The sequence below is a fragment of the Abramis brama genome (genome assembly GCF_963993115.1).
Source record: "Abramis brama genome assembly, chromosome: 6".
Classification (NCBI taxonomy): Eukaryota; Metazoa; Chordata; class Actinopteri; order Cypriniformes; family Leuciscidae; genus Abramis; species Abramis brama.
In genome coordinates this window covers 23,908,876-23,930,509 of record NC_139968.1, presented here as the reverse complement: position 1 = coordinate 23,930,509, position 21,634 = coordinate 23,908,876, and the positions used below count along the sequence as shown (strand labels likewise).

At 36.0% G+C, this 21,634-nt stretch overlaps 1 protein-coding gene across 1 annotated transcript in view; it reads right to left on the bottom strand.

Moving 5' to 3' along the window:
- The window catches only part of lrp1ba (low density lipoprotein receptor-related protein 1Ba), a 170,999-nt gene that overhangs the window by 95,097 nt on the left and 54,268 nt on the right, over window positions 1–21,634 (bottom strand). The window contains exons 24-37 of the mRNA XM_084116360.1: window positions 21,122–21,253; window positions 20,322–20,549; window positions 19,581–19,755; window positions 18,642–18,736; window positions 16,351–16,500; window positions 10,718–10,858; window positions 9,946–10,071; window positions 9,060–9,191; window positions 6,739–6,873; window positions 6,497–6,626; window positions 5,267–5,393; window positions 4,957–5,108; window positions 4,556–4,680; window positions 3,692–4,063 (exon numbers count right to left, since the gene is read on the bottom strand). Of these exons, the coding sequence (XP_083972486.1) occupies window positions 3,692–4,063; window positions 4,556–4,680; window positions 4,957–5,108; window positions 5,267–5,393; window positions 6,497–6,626; window positions 6,739–6,873; window positions 9,060–9,191; window positions 9,946–10,071; window positions 10,718–10,858; window positions 16,351–16,500; window positions 18,642–18,736; window positions 19,581–19,755; window positions 20,322–20,549; window positions 21,122–21,253 (2,220 nt within the window). The remainder of the gene's footprint in view (window positions 1–3,691; window positions 4,064–4,555; window positions 4,681–4,956; window positions 5,109–5,266; window positions 5,394–6,496; window positions 6,627–6,738; window positions 6,874–9,059; window positions 9,192–9,945; window positions 10,072–10,717; window positions 10,859–16,350; window positions 16,501–18,641; window positions 18,737–19,580; window positions 19,756–20,321; window positions 20,550–21,121; window positions 21,254–21,634) is intronic.

The following is a 21,634-nucleotide window of genomic DNA, read 5'->3' as shown; positions in this document are numbered from 1 at the left end:
GAAAATATTAGAAATGACTTGTTTTAGGAATGAAGGTGACATGATATTTGCACGCCGAGACATACGTGTTGCCTTGGAAACGTTTCCTGTACGTTTCCTGTATTATGTGCGAGTCAAGAGATCAGATCCTGCGATCCATCACCTTCCTCTGGCTAAGACAGATTTCCCCCCTGTGGAGACGCAGCATTGGCATCATCTTTCTCTAAAGATCTGAAGGCTGATCATGTGGCATCGAACCCCTCTGGCACTGCTCACTCTCGCTGTCTTTCTAACGTCTCTCTCGCCAAGCCAATACTCTCTCAGAAACTCTCTTTCACCTCTGACCGCGATTGATTTTCCTCACACATGAATAAAACGCCTTCAAGGACTCGACGTCTTGTGCGAGTCTTGACTAAGTAAAAACTTGAATTCTTTCTAATAGTCTCTCACAGATTCAGGTTGAATTACAATGCCCATTCTCTTAATTCATAAACCAGACATGTCTCAAATGACAAATACTTTAGTGCTGCTCTTGGCACTTTTTTTGTACCCGGCTACATTGATTACTATGGAAACTTGTTTCTGCCACCAAATAGGAAATAAAAAAGATACTTGCGACTTTTAATCTCACAATTATAACTTTTTCCTCGCAATTACGACTTTATATCTTAAAATTGCAAGTTATAAACTCACAACTGCGAGAAAAAGTGTCAGAATTTCGAGTGTATATAATGCAGACCTTTTTTCCCTCCAAATTGTGAGAAATAGTCCGAATTGTAAGATAAAACAAAAACAAAAAACAATCGCAATTTTTTTAGCGAGATTGTATCTCACAATTCGGACTTTTTCAATTCAACAACAACAACAAAAAAAAAGTCTGAACTGCAATTTATAATCTTGGAACTGCGAGAAATAAGTCTGAATAGTGGGATATAAACTTGCAATTGCGAGATATAAAGTCAGAATTGAGGGATAAAAAGTCACAATTACTTTATTGTTTTATTATGTGGCAGAAACAAGCTTCCATAGATTAGTCCTTTCGTAGTTTAGTAAAATATCTAAAAATAACCCAGATTGTGAATAGAGCAAAAATGTAGTATAATTTTAAAGGGATTGTTCACTCTAAAATAATAATAATAATAAAAAATCTGTTATCATTTACTCAACTTAATGTTGTTGACATTCTTTCTTTAGCAATTTTCTTTGTACTATTTAATAATTGTACTAACGTTGTTTTTTTGTTTGCTTTTTTTTTACAATTACAATAAATCAGTATTCAAAAAGGACACAAATGTACAAAGTAAAAATATTTTTCGAAGTTGTAAATAAAGATTATTGGAGTATGTTTTACAAAAAAAACAAAAAAAAAAACAATTTGACTTTCTACCACCAAAATTTCCCGTTTAATTCAATGTATTGTAACAAAATCTTGAAAGCTCCAACTTACAAGTAGTGCAATTTAAAGGGATACTCCACTTTTTTTGTAAATAGGCTCATTTTACAACTCCCCCAGAGTTAAACAGTTTTACCGTTTTCGAATCCATTCACCCGATTACCGGGTCTGGCGGTACCACTTTTAGCATAGCTTAGCATAGATCGTTGAATCGGACAAGACCATTAGCATCTCTCTCAAAAAAAAATAGCATCTCTATCAAAAAGAGTTTCGATATTTTTCCTATTTAAAACTTGACTCTTCTGTAGTTACATCGTAGGCGTAATGATATAACGCAGCGCCTGAAAATAGTCCCCAGCTCAGTAACTTCCAACGTGACCGGGATTAAGTTTGTCTAACCTATTAGACCTATTTTCAGGCGCTGCGTCATATCATTACGCCTGCTGCACTCAACGCCAGAGTATAGTTCCTAGCCATATCAGCCTAGAAAATCGCAACTTTTCATTTTCCGTCGGTCTTAGTACACGATGTAACTACAGAAGAGTCAAGTTTTAAATAGGAAAAATATCGAAACTCTTTGGTCATTTTTTTGAGAGAGATGCTAATGGTCTTGTCCGATTCAATGATCTATGCTAAGCTATGCTAAAAGTGGTACCGCCAGACCCGGAGATCGGCTGAATGGATTCGAAAACGGTAAAACTCAACTGTTTAACTCTGGGGGAGTTGTAAAATGATCCTATTCCCAAAAAAAGTGGAGTATCCCTTTAAGTGTAAAAGAAACCTAGGCTCTGTTGCGGGAGAGGGAAGCAGGGTGCTCGTACAAATGAAAAGCGAGAAAGATTAGGCGTGATTCCTCTGTCTGCGGAAGTTCACGCTGCCTAAAAAGGGTGAGCTGTTATCAATAACAAGATTTGAGCATTGTTAAGTGTGAAAAAAGCAGTCTCTAATAATCAGCACTGGTGGAAACTATAGACCTTATTCAGAGCAGCGCAATGACAGAATTTCTGAGAAATATATTTTTGCAATGTTTTGTCAGCAGAGAACAATCCAACATCACATTAAATAACAGTACAACCCACTGAAGAGATGAATGTCGATCCCTCACAACCTCGCTTTCATTCCTGTTAAAAGTCAATGGTGCTGCTGTGAATGAGGCATATAGAGTCAGGCAACGGTCTGGTCTTCAACAGGCTTTGATTTAGAGAAGCAGCAATAGTATGTCGGTATTGAACTGTCAACAGAAGCCGGTCTTTATTTTTTTAATCACAAAGTCAATGTAGTAAAACAAATAAATACTTTAAAAAAAATCTTAAGCCAAAGCTTAATATAATTTCCTATAAAAATATCTTATTTATTATAATTTCTATTATTTTGGTATAAAACGTCACCAGGACATGTTTCGTGAGATTCACCTTGACAAGTCAGTTCTCCATTTAATCTCAAAATAAAACTCAACTAAAATCATTACAAATCAGCTATTATAAAAGATGATTTAAAAAAGCCAGTTCAACCAAAGAGCTACCACCCGTTTCTTCACGTCTATCAGCTCTCAAACAAGAGAAGGCTACATAGAGAGAGGCTGTTTATCAGCCGAACGCCAATCTGCAATGTATCAGCATAAATCCATGACAAAGCATAAAGCTTAGCGTCTAGGGTCAGGTGTAACAATCCACGGCCTCGTTTGACAAATATCACAATTCCTCTCAGGCAAGCTATCGTTCAGCACGGCAGCTGTGAAATGACAGCTCTGCAGGTTAATGGCATACTGATTAAATGAGACGTGTGTTAATGTTGACAAGGTTAGGGCCTGATAAATCACATGAGGTATGAATTCCAATGCCGGCTACCGGGGCTGCTGCCTTATCAGAGTAATTGGCTGTACCCTGTACAGATAATTTATTTACATTTCACCACAGTTAATCGGACACGATGCCACTACAAATATGAGCTGCATTGCAAATAATGTAAATGTGTTATGAAAGTACTGTGGACAGCATCAAGCTGGATGTTAAATAGAAGAGATCAGGAAAAAGGTCCAAAAGTTTTGAAAAACAACCGTATTCTATTCATACAAACAAAATTCAATTCATTCAAATGTTTAAAATACATAACCATCAAATACGTGCTAAAAACTAAAGGGTCAAGGATGTCTGAAAACCATTCATCAGCACTATTCGAAAGTAATTTGTTTTCTAAACAACATTTGATATGACATCTTCACAGTGTGAATACATGAAAAGTGTATCAATACAACAACTAAGCGCAATTGATAAGGACATAGGCGAGTAAAAATAAAAGTAATTAGACACAATTACTTACTCTCAGCAATGATGCGTTGTCCTGTCCAGTTGTCATTGATAACTTGTATATTCCCATAATGAACATCGCTGAAGAAAATCCGATTTGTTCCTTGCGTTTTCTGCCGATGATCAAAGGCCAGAGCTATAATGTTCTTAAAATAAGTCGGGTTCTCATACACCCTGATGGGGGAGTTGAGGTTATTCTCGTCCGAGAGATGAATACTCCTCAAGAGGGTCCTCTCGGAGTAGAGCAGGTAACCCTCGTACCTGTTGCACCTGAGTCCATCCTGAGCAAGATTTCCGTGGGCACAAGCACAGGTTTTCTGGTTATTCCCCAAGTAAAAACAAAGTTGCTGGCATCCTCCGTTCGCTCTGCTGCAAGCGTTCGTACCTGGGTGAGTCGAAAAATCAGAGATCAGGCTCCCTACGAAGTGCCTCAACGAATGATATCACCTACCAATCGCTTCGAGACTGCTTCAGCATGCAAACAAAATACAGGTTTAGTACGGCGTGAGGATTTCATGTTAGGGTGAACTATTCCCTTATTGTAATGCTCAGAAAACTCAAACTTTCTCAGACATATACTGCTATTTCAAGCAAGTCTAATTGATCTATTTTACATGCGTGTCAGTCAACAGGTGTTCATTTGCAATCCTGCTCCTGAAGGGCCACTTTTCTATCGAGTTTAGCTTCTTCATTAAACTCCCCTGAAGCAGCAAATCAGGGCCTTCAGGGTTGCTAGAAAATTGTGTTGGAGCTAGGTGGCCTTCCAGGAGTGAGATTGGACAACCCTGCTTTATCTGGGATAAGTGTATGAATGTACTTGTGTGCATTGGTGCAGTGTTCAAAGAACAGGAAAACTGCCATTAAGTGAAACCTCAACCTTTCTCCCGATCCTGGTTAAAGACCTTCACATCTTTCAGACTGACGCCCAAGCCGCTCCTGATAGTGACCACGTCCACAGCATCTTTCTTGGAAGCACGGCGGATGGATCCGTTGGCGTAGGCTCTACCGTCATGGAGGCACAAGACCAAAAGTTTGACACTCGCTAATCAATGGCCCTCGACTAATTAAAACCAAAGAACTCATTAAAATACAGTACACAGCTGGTCTAACAGAAGGTGAGGTAACCCATCCTTGGAATGACATTGAACTGCGGGAGATTCTGATATAATCAAATGTGTCTTCTTGCGCTAGCATTGTGACCTTGTAGGGAAAGTGGGACGGTATCTGCTTTCTTGGGCCATTCGTAGAGACTGTAACATTTATGGAAAAATAAATTACCTGTCAGACCAGAAGAGGTAAGCCCCAAAGACTGCTATGGAAAACATATCCACCCCACTCGATGAGAACACAATCTCCCTCTGCTCACCCCGCTCAAGGTTGATTCTTTCGATCTTGTTGTTGCGGGCGTCGCACCAGTATAATTTATTTTCCTACAATGCAGTTGGAAGACAAACCTCATGCATGTATTGTATTAAGAATGATGGTTTATATGTTCTCAGTGCCCTAAAGCTGCTAGTTAAGTCATGAAATCAACATAGACTGCAGCCGCCTGCAACGTAAGCACTTTAGACAAGCAGAGGAAGCAGACCTGGTAGTCTATGGAGACACCGTTAGGCTTTGCTAGTCCGGTGCTAACAAGCACGGATTGCTCCGAACCATCGAGACGTGACCTGGAGATGGTAGGACTCTGGCCCCACTCTGTCCAGAACAGAAACCTGCATGAATTCAAAGGAAAATACCATTAGGGAAAAATACATTTTGACCTTTGCACAGCTTGAATTCCAAGATTTATCTTCAGCTACTATGAAAACAAGCATAATGTTGTATTCAAGTTCTTCTGAGAAGTTCAGAAATCCTAATTAGAAAGTGGTTTTAAAATTCACACTATCATTCACAGCCCATTTCTAAGTGAAATCCATATAGTCAGAAAAAAAAGTGCAAACATTTGTACCTTTTGGCTACAACAGCACAGCTTCAACTTTCATCTAATCCTAAAAAATTGCATATTTGTACCTCAGAGTAGTAAAATGTACCCCCAAGGTACTACTATGAATGTTTTAGGGGTAAATAAGGTACAAAGGTGTCCCCTTAAGGGTACAGCCCCAGTGACAAACTCTTGTACACTTAAAGGTAAAAAATGTTTGACTAGATGACATGACTAGATTGTATCCATCAGGGACTGAGTGGATAATTAAAAGTCTCCATAAGATAGACTTTAAAGGGTAGAAGTTTAAAATTAAGTCCTTGGTGACTATGAAGAAACGTTATTTCAGGTGAAGCTAATTATTTTGATGAGAGATTGTAAGGTACATTTTTTCTTTGGAATAACATGCACCAGTGAATATTTCACAAGAAGACCAAGAATTTGTAAGTAAAGTCACTTCCAATGTCATATTGGTTTGAAAACTCCAACAGGAATCTTTAAATTTGTTCCGGGCTAATCTGAGTCTAATTATTTCTACAAAACATTTCTACCAAATATCACTGACCAATTTCTGAGTAAGATTGGACCCAAGCCACATGATATTAGGGATCGGAAATATGTTGAAGCTTAATGTTTATACTCCAACCTACAACAGTACAAAGCTTTATTTAATGAGATAACTCATTACAAACGAGAGGGCAACTCATATTAGAATACATGCTATAGAAATTATAATGCCTTTAAGGAGGACGTACATCTGCAGTTAACAAGCTTTGAAGTGCTAATTGCACACGCTAACTGTTCTCTAGACGACCATAGGTCATTCGTGTTGCCACACTTGGGTGAAATTGAAGCTTAGCAGTAGAGGAAAATAAACCACAGTGCAATACATACCCTTTCATTGGGTGTACCGCAATGGCTCTGGGTTGATCAAGTCCGTCAGATATCACCACGGCACGGTACATACCGTTCAACCGAGCAACCTCAATGAGATTTAAGCCATGGTCCGTCCAGTAAATGTTACCTTTGGATGCAAAGCAACAAAGACCCTGAACCAACAGAGAAACAATAAGCCCGACAACATCAAGGCTACTTGGAAAAGCATAGAAATGCTAAAAGAATAGAAACGGACTCACCTGCAATCCAGTCCACTGCAAGTCCTTCAACGCGTCCAAGACCGTTTGTGACGATGTCCTCTTTCCAAGTCTGATCTCGACTGGATCTAGAGATTCTGTTGGAGCCCATGTCTGTCCAGTACAATGTGTCATTTCCTAAAAACCCCAAAACCAAATGTTTGGCTAGTTGACACAGACTAGTTAGACCCTAAATGATATAACTACCTTATTATGGGGGCAAAGTGCATATTTATTTAGGGATGCACAATGTATCGGTTCCATATTAGAATATCGGTCTATATTGTATACTTAATTTCACATGCCAATTACCCTTATTTTTACATTTAGATAACCTTTGCTGTCATCTCACTAATATATATATATTGTATTTGTATATGTAATATGTATTGTTTTCATTTTCATTTTAGTAAAATTGTAATTGTCATTTTGTAATTGTCTTGTCTGCTTTTGTCATTTTTGTAGTCACTGTTTAAACATGTCTAGATTTGTAATTAATTTTATTTCAGCTTTAGTTTTAGTTCTTTTATTACATCAAGTTAAATTTGTTGCTTTGTCAACTCCCCGAAACCAAATAAGTTATTTTATTTCAGTTAACTTTTTCTCTGTTTTTTTTTTTTTTTTTTTTTTTAATTATGGTTTTAGTTGTTGTTCATTATAATAACCTTGATGTATTCTAAATATTGAAATTGGCAAGCAACAATTAAAAGCATCTTAAAAGCATGAAATGGATTAGTTTTTGTCTTTTACGTCACAGCGGCTTAGGACTGTGGACAATCTTGTGTTGATGGCCAATTTGGAATAAACAAGGCTCCATTTTCTTCTTTTTTTTGAAGAGCTGCCAAGCTTTACCTAAAAGAATAGGTCTGCTCCAACTGGCTGAAATGTCTTTGCCCTTTTTGATCTCAATCAAACCCGTCTCTTCTCCAAAACAATAGAGGCAAAAAAAAAAAAAAAAAAAAAAAACCCAAAGTACTCGTGATTGTCCTGGCTCCCATGGTCTGTCCTCTACAAAACATTTTTATGAAAATTCCTTTGACTTGGCTGCACGGTTTTATCCGGAGCTTTGTGCATCACCAGCTCCTCGCCTACTCAAAAATTTACATTATACTGTATCCCTTTTGACAAAAACTCCAATGAATGCCCATTCACATCGTTATGAGACATCGCCTCATCTGTCCAGCTAATCTGTTTCGATTATCTTCCATCTGTCATAACAGCATATCTCCACCCTTCACCTCATCTCATAATGGAAAAATATATACACATGCAATGCAATGCCAATATTTGCTCTATCATGCAAATGGCAAGCTGTAAACTGTCTGTCGCTGATGCAAAGAGTGGCATTTCTGTCTCAGTGCGGAGACAGCTGTCCAATTACTGCACCAGATAAATCTGTACGAATTACTGGCAGATTCCCTGCAAATGAAAGTTATCCCCATGTCAAGGGGTGATATATTGTTGTACACATGGCATGGCAATGCCTAATTGCTTTGGTTTCTAAGTACAATTCAAAGGTTTATGGGAAAAAAAAAACATTAACAGCTAATTTTACAAGAACAATTATAGATCATTTCAGTCAGTAGTACTTGAATGTTCATCATTTTTAATTATTTTTACACTGTTCATTGAGGGTAAAAACATTTTAATGAGGAAAACAATATAGTACATACATACATCTGTGTGCATTTCTTTTTACAAAGTAATTTAAAAAAAAAATTTTAACCATTATAGCGGTGAAGTTATAACAAAACCGCCATAATTTGTGACTTTTGACCCTTACTCTTAATTTCTATAAGACTGTACTCTTTATGCCATTAAACTGAAATAAAGTAATTGAAATAAAGCTGACATCAAATAAAATATGAATATTAGATGAATAACAAAACGATTTTAATGTAAACAATACATTTTAAATTGAAATACTAAAATTGCTAAAACAGAAACAAACTAAATAAAAAAAGCAAAACCACATAACAAAATCACAAAAGAATTAAATTAAAATTAAATAACACTGATACTGTACCTATTTGTAAAAAGTATAAAAATACATGTTCCTTTTCGGATTTAATAATTGCATTGGTGAATAACTGAAACAAATGTTTTAATTGAAATACTAAAATTACTAAAACTGAAATTTAAATTAAAACTAATTCAAAATATAAATAAATACTATAGTAGCGTACAAATAATACTAAAACAATGCTAATACTGTATATGTCAGTAAAGTATTAAAATATATTTTTCTTAGTGATTTAATAATAATCTAAATATATTTTTCCTTTTCTTTTAGAATCAAAGTAAACAGATAAAAGTGCACTTACCAGCATGATAGTCCAGACCCACAGTGAACAGAGTGCCAGTTAACGGCATCAAAACTTCAGAGTTATCGCTTGGATCAAGAGACAGTCCTCTTATCCCTTCATTAACGGAGTACATCAAGAAAGACTGAAGACCTACCAAAGAGTCAACCAAAAAAAAAAAAAAAATCAAATGAACCCTGCTCTTAAAAATAACGAATACCTCTGAGATCCAAAGGTTAAAGGAACAGGCCGACTTTTTAGGACTTTAGCTTATTCACCGTATCCCACAGAGTTATATAAGTCCATACATACCCTTCTCATCTCTGTGCGTGCCGTAACTCTGTCTGACGCACCCACCGCTAGCCTAGCTTAGCACAAAGACTGGAGGTAAATGGCTCCAGCTAGCATACTGCTCCCAATAAGTGACATAAGCGGAGCACTGCTACTTCTGCGAAGTAATTTACTCCAACTCTGAGCGAACTCTCTGCTCCTCACCACGGGGCTTTATCAGGTGCTGTGAGCAAATCACTCCGCCCAAGTAGCAGTGCTTCGCCTTCTGAGAATATAGTTCCCAGTATGTATACGGTTAGAAGATGGTTGTGTCTCATGTGACCTTGTTATTTGTACACGCTGTGACTAAATCACAACATGTAAATAGGAAAATGTTGGCGTTATTTTGTCACTTATTTGGAGCAGTATGCTAGCTGGAGCCGTTTACCTCCAGTCTTTGTGCTAAGCTAGGCTAGCGGTGGGTGCGTCAGACAGAGTTACGGCACGCATGGAGATGAGAAGGGTATGTATGGACTTATCTAACTCTGGGGGATACGGTGAATAAGCTAAAGTCCCAAAAAGTCGGCGTGTTCCTTTAATTACATACGTACGCTCAGGTCAGAACTAATGGTCGTACCTTCACAGGTGGACCGGTCCGGACGAAGGTTGTAGCCCGTGGTACAAGAACACGTCCGAGTGGATTCAGAGGTGGGCAGGCACAGCTGGGAACACCCGCCGTTGTTCGGTACGCAAGGATTGCGACCTACGAAGAGAATTACTAATTAACTAATCATTCGTGAAGGCGAACAGGTGTATCTAATGCAAATCTGTCAAAACCCTCTAGCTTGTGTACTTTCTTAAACCAATTTCAGTAACATCACAAACACAAAAAGAGAAAAAAACGGTGGCGCTTTGACTTTGTTCCTCGGACACCTTGTCAGAAACACCCCAGTTAGCTTATTTGAAGTGGCGTAATGAGATGGGCCTTCGCTCCCATGAGGTTCGTGTCAGAGAGATAAATGAGGGAGCTAATTGGTATGAGGAGATTTGAGAAGGAAGCAAAAAGATTTACCTTAAAGAGCCTCTAATTGCCAGTTTTTTTTTTATCCTAATAGAGTATTGAGAGGATCAAGCACTCCTCCGCTAATAGACCTGTCAGTGATATGAATGGTCCTCACCATAATTCATAAAGAGCGAAGGGATTTGACAATGTGTGGGGGTAGAAACATAACCGCTGTCCAAGTAATGTGCAACCTCACCTGGTAGAAATGACAAGGATCATTTTCTTTTCTAATGGTCCAATATGACCAAAATCTTATATCACGATACGAGTAATTTTACTATATACACAGTTCTTTGATTAGTGACTCTTGTGAAGTTGTTGAATTTGGAGATTTGTTTCTTTTTACCTTTCTGACTGTCTTTGTCATACACTTTGATGTGGACCACGCCTGTGGTCTTATTCCGAAGAACCGTCAGGTTTTTTCCGTCCCTCTTGTTAACGGTCCCAAGCTGAGCGAGAACATCGTCCGCCCACCATAACTTCCCACCTAGAGAGAAAAATATGTTTTGGAACAGTTGGAAAAATATCTAGTTAACAAGTAACACATTCACTTTTTTTCCAACATCAAGATTTCAGGCTAAAATTTACAGTATGTCACCATTTTGTTTTTCACAAATATTTCTGTATTTCTTTTGCCTCCCCTAATCCAATTAAAATATTTAAGATTAACATGACATTGGTTAAACCAATAGCATGAATTTGCGGCGGGACTATCTGTCTGTCAAACCAGTGGAAGACGAAAGGAAACAAACAAAACTAAAGTATTTCTGAATGAACATTTTTACTTTATTTTAACAAAATAAAATAGAATTAATGCAATTATATAGTAATATAGTATTACTTTTTATAATAAATTATTATTATTAAATTAATATTAGTAGTATTTATTATTTAAATACTTATAAATAATAATTCAAATAAATGTATTCAAATACATATTTAATAAATAATAATACATATTTTTGACCTGTTAGTTAATAAGGGGTCATAAAAACTTGCATTTTAATTATAGAAGAATTAGAAAATGCTGTTTCAATAGTTGGTTATGGCTGCATGGAATATAGTACCTCTTGGCATTTATTATATAAATACACATACTTATCCTCTCTGAAACTGAACTGGGATGAAATTGAAATGTGTTTTTATCCATGCTGTATTTCTTTGCTGCGGACAGCACACTGCAAATCCACTAAGCCCTATGGCGTGTCAACTCAGCCTTTAAGAAATGTTACAAAACCGAGAAAAACATTGAGGACTCGGCTTTGATTACACATCATAAAAAAGGACTGCAAGTGTGCCACAGTCTCCCAACATCCCTTTCCCCGGTGACCCGGACCGCTCACGACGAGCTACACATTCCTATGCTCGTATTACTTGCGAGTCGTGTCTTAGATTGAAGGAGGAGACGTCCCTTGGTGCCAAACCACACCACTGTACCTCTGTTTTACCCACCCTCTCAGCACTTACGAATCCCATAGGTGCGAGCAGCGGCATCTTAGTCCCCTGGTAGCCCTTAATGGATTACATACAGATGCCAAAAGCAAGCAGGACTATTCTTAGAGCTCGGCCTGAGTTAAAGCTATCAGCCGTTGGCAGGCACAAAACCCAGGGAAAATGAATTACGGAGAACAGTCTTAGTGTATACTTCACGTAGGGCACAGCGGAGGATTGTTTAGATGTTCCATGACGGAGAAACAGTTAGAGTACATATTTAATTTGATGCAAGTGAAATGGGGCTGGGAATGAGTCAACTGGTAAAGATTTACATACACCATTTTTGTTTTATTTGTAACATATTAGGGCATACACAGTTGCACAGATTACATTTCAAATGTACATTTTGTAAAGATTTGCACAGCTTAAGTAAGCAGAAATGTCAGTTTCTTGTGTGTGCAAAAGTAAGTGCACCCCTAAGTAAATATCACCTAAAATTAGAATCAAGTGCAAATTAACAGACCATAAAGCTCTGTAAAGCGTTTGGTCAAGAATATGGTACCATTATGCCTAGACCTAAAACAACTAAACTAAATGTAAAGATAAGCTGTTTAAATGCACTTACTCTACTTTTTCCAGATAAGACCATTACATTTCTCTAGATATGTTGAATGAAAGATTCCAAAAGTCATTGTTTAAATGGTTCAAATTAAGTTCTAGTGTCAATAAATCCATGCAAGTTAAAAACGACCTTTTAATGTGGTGCAATTACTTTTTCACAGCACTGCACTGGCATGGGCTTATTTGATACCCTTTTTTTCATTACATTTCCAGAAATATTGCTATATTGTGATTTGTATAGCATTAAAATTACATCAAATCAAGTTTAATGAAGGCTGAAGTCTTCCACTGAGACTTTGTCGAATTTCATCGTGCATAAAAGTTATTGAACAAACTGTACTTCTATCCCTCATAGCCTCATCTGAACTAAATGAACAAGTTAGATAAAAAACATTAAATATAAGAGTGCACTTTCTTTTTCCACAGAAGACAATTGAATTTCATAGATATTTGTGTTGTGTGAACTTTTAATGCTTTTAATTCACAAAAATTATATAAAGTCCTGTCTTACAATCCACTGAATATTTGTTGACTTTCAGCGTACATAAAAGTTAAGTTACTTGTATCCCTCATTTTCATTCAACACATTAAACATTTCCCAAATAAGGTCCAAAAGTTCTTCAAATGGAAGAACGAACAGACTATGTCATGTAAAGACAACAATGACAAAGAAAATGAAAATGGAAGCGAAGTCATTAATAATTCATTATCTCTTTACTTGTTTCCTCACTCCCGGGACAGCTGGTAAAACGGGGTTAATTAGACATTAATATTAAACAAACGAGTGTAATGATCAAATGGCCATGAGACGAGAACCCAGAATGTGTTGGACGAGGTTGAATTGTTTCATCTGACAGAAAAGAAAGGAAAAAGAAAGTTGGAAATAAAGTGAGAAAAAAAACAATGAGTCTTGAAATGACAGTCAATCTGTGTTCCTCACGAATTTCTCTGCTGTATGATTTCACTATAAATTTCAATATAAGTTTCCTTCTTGTTTGATTCAATAACTTGTATGTGCCTTCTAAATAAGACTCTACATAACAAGGGTGTTATATAGTACGGCTCCACATAAATTAGGGGAATAAACAGAGTGTGGTGTGGCTAACCAGAGAAAACACTTCTTAACCATCACTCCATTACCAGCTCGTAGCTGCTGTTTGCTGGTATAGTGTTCAGTCTGATTATATTAGAAGCTGCCAACGTCAACGTATCTGATTGTGAGAGGCTTTGAGAAGATGATATAGTAGAAGCGAGAACAGGTTGCTCCTCAGGGTTTAATCGAATAATACCTTCCCATTCGGCATGTTTGGGATTCCAATTGCATTTTATTAAAGTTGGCGGTGGACTTGGCTGGGTAGATGATTTATCTGTTACACAATCATCAAGATTAAAGACCTTTTACCTCAGGTTCATTGTGCAAAATATTACACAGCCTCTACTGAGAAATAGGCGTGGGCGGAATAAGCTAAATTAAATCAGTTATAATTTCTATGGCTTTAAAATTACATTTCACAATATAGTTGTTTCAGGAAATGTAATACAAATTATTAATATATTACACAATGGAGTGATGCCTATGGCTGGATATTGCAATGAATCATAAACTGTACTCATAAAAAATACTTGCATACACAAATGTATAATATATACATATTGTATATTTAAATATTCTAAAATCTGATTGGATGAGTTACATTTCAAGCCATTGTTAAAAAAAAAAAATCAAATTTATTAATGCACCTTTTTTGTAAAAGTAAAACTATTTTTTAAATATATAAAATGAATAATAAATAAGAAAAAAAACATTAATTAATTGTGAGAATTAAATTTATATATCTAAAAGCTCTCAATTCTAAATGGATGAGTCATATTTCAAGTTATGTAATCAACTGAATTTTTCATTAATGTGCCATTGTGATTTTTTTTTTTTTTTTTTTTTGGTAAACGTATACACCACAACCCAAAAGAATGGTATAGAAACAAATTTACACTAAAAATTGCTAGTAAATTTCACTATTAATTACAAAGAAATGTCAAGTAACACTGGCTCCCAAATAACGTGAAACAGTCCTGTCCACTGACAGCCCCATGATACAGTCTCTATCCAAAATACAGCTGAATTTCTGTTCCCGCACAGTCCCGAATACCTATCAGGATACCACCACAAGACTCAATAATAATATGTTAGGCCTAATTAAAATTCTTCCAGATCTTCTCTCCCTTGGAAGTCAGGACGTTTTATCTCCTGAAAGCTGAAGGTTAGATATTTCAAACAGCAGAATTGATGTCTTTAGCTGATGATCCTCTGGTTTTGAACCAGCTGTTTCACTCATAAACAGATTACCGTCAATCCACAAATGATGAAAAATGGGCACCGTGCTCCCAGAACCCTTTTCAACAGAGTTACCAGGTCAGAAGAAATTAAATGATGAAAACAAGAGGGGCAAACGGGCAAGTGCTTCACTGAGTTTCTTTATGTTAGAGAAAGAAAATGAAATTGAAATTCTGTTTATAAATGTAACTATTAGATGTTTGTTGTTTTTCTTTAAAAACAATATGAAGTCAAAACTGACCCTATTTACTTTCATAATAACTCTTATTGTGCACAATCCAGCAGTGCACTTTACAGAGAGAAAAAAGTTTAGATCATATTTTCTGAAATTATATTTTTTTTAAAAGTCCCAAAAAGTGATCTTTTGTGCTAGCCTTTTTGCCCTCATTTATGGTAAAATAAACCGGTAAAACCTTACAGTATAGTTCCATAAGTTAACATTAATGTAACAGATTTAATGTAATAGAATGCAAATTAATGCAAATAGAAGTTTAAATTCAGTTATTATGAGAAAGAGGTTGCATTGCAAATTGGAGATAAAATAATAAAGCAAAAGAAAACAAAAAGCAAAGCAAAGCGAAAAAAAATAAAAAATAAAAATAAAAAAGCAAATCAAAACAAAAAAATAAACAAAGAAAAGGCAAAGCAAAACAAAAAGTAAATCAAAGCAAAAAACAAAACAAAAAACAAAAGTAAAACAAAGAAAAAAAACAAAACAAAAGCGAAGAAAAAAAACATCTAGCTTTGTAGTCAGCAAAATGAAAAGAGAATCTTGAAACTAGTATATAAATATATTTTCTCAAATACATTTGCCCACAGATTGACCAATCAAGTATTCCAGAAGCATCACAAAAATATCACTTCCCAACATATCTTCACTTTTTATAAGTCCAATCAAATCCATAAGGGTCAAATCAAGTCCCTTCTACATTATTTGCGCCTGCATTTTCTGTTCAGGAAAGTCATGTAGGAATAAGCCACATTACAAAGTTAAATGAGTTGAATACCATTTTACATTTACATTTGCTCATTTAGCAGACACTTCTATACAGAAAAAAATGAGGATCATCAAATCTTTATTGTCAATACTTTTTTTCATTCGCACCTGCTAAATGAATAAATGTAAAAGTCATAATAAATCTTTATGATTCGTACTGAAACCCAACCGTGAGTCAGAAGGCACACATAAGATGACAGAACAAATTAATATCTGTCTTTGGCCAAGTCTCAAAACTGGCAGAGCTGCTACAATCAGCAAACACAGCTGTGAGTGACATCAAAAGATGTGAGTCATCAATGAAAGAAAAAAACCCATGTCAGAACATGATTAGAGTTGCGATCCAAACCCTTTAGAAACAATAATCTCGCTCTATTGATTTGTAATTGCAGTGTACTAAAACAGCTCCACAATTAAGCTTTAACAAAAACCCTGGAGCCCACATTCAGCATAAAAAGTATTCCTTATCACTCAAACACCGCTGTTCAGAAACCATTTATACTGTCTATCAACGTACTAATTCAATAGCTCCATTATTTGCTTGGTTATAATTAACCTTACTAAATGAATGCTGATGAAAACAGCCTTCACTCACCCATCACTGCTAATGCCATGGCTTTCTGTAGCTCTTTTTTCAAGCTGTCAATCACATCCAGGCCACTCCCATCCAGGTTACACCTATTAATGGTTCCGTTTCCTGAACTTATCCAGTACAGCTTGTTGGCCGAGTAGTCAATCGACAGCCCTAAAAAGCACAAAGAAAACATGCAACGATATCGTTCATTCAGCAATGAAAACAATGATATTAAATAATATAGGTTATACTGTACATATATGTGCTAAAAAAATATATTTTAAATTGCATTAATATTTCACACTATTACTGTTTTACTGTATTTTTTATCAAATAAATGAAGCCTTGAGAGAGAGAATTATTAAAATATGAAACAGTATGTATGAAACATTTTTTGGTGAATATTCCTTTAACACAACGCTCAAGACTAAATAAAATGATCCAAAACTAGATTATCATTTTTTCCAAAAGATGTTTCTGTTGAACATTCCTGATTTAAATAACAAAGAATTGAAAACTGTTTCATCTCATGAATATCAACACATAGTTGCTTACAAAATGTGTCTGGTTATTTGAAATCTGCAATTTCCCCTACAGCAAAGCATGTTTATTTAAGGCACAGCATTAATAGTGTACAAAAAGAGTTCAAAAGGTTGTTTTCTGCTTTTATTTCCTTCATTCTCAATAATCCCTCCTTCACATCATAATGATAACCGCTGTTACTTAAGATTTGGCTCAGGCCATAATCACATGTACCTCGAGTGAGGGATATTTTTGTTTTAATTATGAGTTGAGGGGAGAACCGGGAACATCGCAGAGAGCTCTAACAATAATACCCTGGGCTACTTCTCAGACCAAATTACTATAGATATAATGATTTCAACAGACACGGCCCAGAGGAAGACGAGAATGAGTAAATGGCGCCCTTATTCTCACATGAAGTTACAGTATGTTCATGTACACATGCCATTTGTTAATGTTAAATAGATTGTTTGAAACAGAAACAATAGCTTTATTAAATCTTTTTTTTTTTTTTTAAACAGCACAGATAGAAATTCAAAGCAAAGAAAGGTAAATAAAAACAGCTAGTGTTGCTAACGCCTTACATTATATGGTGTTTGCAAATGAAAGACAAAACAAATCATAACAAAGCAAACGCACAAAGCAAAAACAAAAATCCAAGCAAAAAAAATAAACAGCTACTGTTGCTAATGCCTTGGTTTATTATTGTGTTCGCAAATAAAAAATAAATCAAAACAAAGCAGAGCAAATCAAAGTAAAGTAAAGCAAAGCAAAGCAAAACAAAGCAAAGCAAAGCAAAGCAAAGCAAAGCAAAGCAAAGCAAAGCAAAGCAAAGCAAAGCAAAGCAAAGCAAAGCATGAAAGACAAGACGAAACAAAACAAAGCAAAATAGCCAAGGTGTTGTTAAAGCAAAGAAAAGTAAATAAAAACAGCTAGTGTTGCTAACACCTTACTCTATATGGTGTTTGCAAATGAAAGACAAAAAAAAACAAAAAACAAAGCAAAAGCACAAAGCAAAACAAAAATCAAAGCAAAAAAAAAAAAAAACCCCAGCTACTGTTGCTAATGCCTTGGTTTATTATTGTGTTTGCAAATGAAAGATAAATCAAAACAAAGCAGAGCAAATCAAATTAAAACAAAGCAAAAACAAAACAAAACAAAACATTAAAGACAAGACGAAACAAAACAAAACAAAATAGCTAAGGTGTTGTTAAAGCCTTTCTCTATGCTGTTTTAAAATGAAAAACTTAGCAAAGCAAAGCAAAACAAAACAAGGCAAAAAAAGAAAAGAAAGAGAAAAACAAGACCCTTTTTTTTTACCATACACCACAAAAGTTCTTTGCTTTTACTGTACTCTGCTGTGTATATAGGCTACCTTCTAAACTAACATTAAAGTAAAGTGCTCTACATGGGTAGCAACTCTGTGCAGATACTACAATAATTAAAGTCTTATATAAGCAATCTGCAAGCAATCAAATCATTACTGCATGGCACAAGCTGATTGGCCTCTGCTGATCATGCAGCCAATGAGATTGCTTTCTCAACATTTAAATAGTCTTGTTCACTGATTGCTGTAAGCTAATAGTGCAGCGCACTCTTAGAGTTCCTCTGACACCCTCCACCTCCCCCAGCTCCACATGCCTAGATATTGCTACAGGATTTGTGTATGTCTGTTTATGCAAGTCCATACTTGCCTTTCAGCAGCAGCAACAATCAACAGCTGGAGCCATAATTATTTTCAAATACTAAGTAGACAGCTCACTACTTTAGGTTTTGGAAATTGAATTTACCAACAGGCTCTTTCTGGTTCTGGTGCAAAATCTTGATGTTACTGCCATCCATGTTGGCCATGTTTATTGTGCCCCCATCCATCCAGAACATCTTCCTGTAGACCACAACAAAACAAGATACATTCAGAGAGATGGATGAGTCTATGAGTCTTCAAGATGAAGGATGGGACTCCTTCGCTTTAAGGAACGCGACCCGTGTGAAGGTCGGTGAGGTAGAAAAGAACTTTATCTTCACAATCACCACAGAGCACAAAACAATCAAATAAAGCTGTCTCTATCTCCTTCATACATCTTGATAGCGCGCATGAACCTACCTGACAGATGACTTTCAGAAATGTCGACAGGGTCAGAAGCTAAAACGAGCAGACAGCTGGCGGAAAAAAAAATGTGACACAAGGGGCGCGGATCACGAGAGATATCGAGGAACAAAATAAAACAACATGCTCACTGTTCCATGCTTAAAATCCATAACTGGATTAGAGAATTGCGCTATATTAAATCTCATGCAAACAATTGTGAGGAACTGGCTCCATTTTTAATTAGGCTGCATGTCTGGAATCATAATGTATGCTAATTAAAGAGGTGTCACTGGCTAGTCCAACAAGGGTAAGATAAATTTGCATTTCTGATTGGCTGACAACCAGTTTGGCATCGTTAAAGAGTTTATGGCTATAACAATTTGTCAGTCTTAATCAACTCAAAGAAAATGACTAATAACTTAAGTTAATTGTGCACACTGAATATAAACAGAGACCTGTTCAGTAATTAGCTTTCTAACTGATGTATCTTACATGCAATTTTAAAGGTAACGAAAGGTGACATTTCGACAGAAGTATGCAATTATTTTTTAATAAAAATAGGATAGCGATCTCTAGCAACACACCGGCCCATAACTTCTCCATTACTCATATGGTTCATTGTTAGCATGGTTTTTGTTACCCTTTAGACGGATGCAGGACGAGACACTTGGGCTTGTCCATGCCGTGAACAACGGTGGTTTTAAGAGATCCGTCAAGATGGGCGACATTAATGTGGGTCTCATCGTTGTCTGAGCTCATCCAGTACATGTTTCTGGACAGCCAATCAATAGCCAGGCCACGGACATTGGATAGGTCTGTAAATAAAAATATCATCAATAAATAATGTACATTTCTTACATTAAACATATATATATATATATATATATATATATATATATATATATGTATGTATGTATGTATATGCATATGTAAATGTGTGTGTATATATATATATATATATATATATATATATGTAAATGTGTGTATGTATATATATATATATATATATATATATACACATATATATATATACACATATATATATATACACATATACATATATATATATTTACATATGCATATACATATATATATATATACATTTACATATGCATATACATATATATGTATATAAACAAACACACACAAGTGTGCGCGATTATGGCAAAAATCATATTCACGATTATTTTGGTCAATATTGAAATCAGAATATATTGGAAATACTTGCAACCAATATGACAACAATAAGGTAATAAGGTATAATGTAATAAAAGTTTTTTTTTTTTGTAAAGACACATTTGACTTTATTAATCAAAGTAGGAAAATTAAAAGCAGTTTGAACCGTGTGAAAATGTAACTTGCAAAATGGACTGCGATGTACCTCCAGACAGGATTGTTTCCAGTTTGGTTCCATTAACGAAAGCTCGTTTTATAGTTCGGGTCTTCACGTCGGCCCAGTAAATCCTCTCGTCTACGGCGTCGTAATCCATCGTCGTGACATCATCAATATCGGGTACGGTGAGGGCCATGATGACGTTGAGGTACGGGTTGTCTATGTTCACTCCTCGAATCTCAGATCTCCGAGCGTATAACAGAAATTTCTTCACAACTGTTCAGGTACATAAATATATAATTCAATTCAAATTGATTCTCAATTGAATTTAGTTTCTCTGTCTCCAGTATCTCCGGGAGTGAAAATATGACCTAAATCAGTTAAGGGGACAAATATAATAAGGGGAATTGAGTGTCCTTACAAAGGCAGCGCTATAAAGACATAAAGCTCAAAGGACTCATACTGTAAATTCTCCTTTCTTGACCTCAAGAGAGATCTCTGGGGCAGCCATTAAAGAGAGATCTCCATTTCAGTCTGTAATGAGTTTAGGTAGGTCACGTAAGTCTCCTGGTACACGCTATAATTATTCCAATATCAGACATTCTGCTTTATATCAAGTCCATTCAATTGGATCGCACATTTTGATGAAGAAACCTATGCATTTATATATGCAATGTATTCATGTGAAAAAGTGGGATGAAGAACAAAAATCAGTGCTGTACATTAGACTTTGGCATGTTAAAAGACATGCAAGACCGGTAAATCTTCAAATTCCAGAGTTTGGGTGTGTGGGCCAAACGTGTCTTGTAAAAGGAAGATCTACAGTCCAGAAGACCGCTATAGCTCACCTTGGCAGGTTCGGTTGTTGGCCGACAGTTTCATGAGATGTGGACAGGAGCAAGACGCAGAACCATTATAATTTATAAGACAGAGGTGAGAACATTGACCCCTTCCATTGTTACCATCACATGGATTAGGAGCTGAAAAGATAGGAGAAGAGATGGGAAAAATTAATAAAAGAATATCAGAGTACACATGCATCTGCATATGTTATATTCATTCTGCTGGCTAATGATTGATCTGTGAGTCTTTTAGGATTTCTTTAGCTAGTTATTATGCAATGCGGCTTGCATCTATCCACATAGACCTGAAAACCAAATGCACTCTGCTGAACAAGTGTAATATGTGGATGCTGTGCTGAGTAATTAGGCCCCTTATTCCCTACCCAACAATCCCAGGGTTTCTTCTTGCTCAGAGCAAGGTTGTTACTCCACAACTCCTAATGGGACCTTAAAACACATACGTAACTAAAAACAAAGTGCATAAACAAGTCCATAAAAAGTTGCTTCAGGCCTAATGAA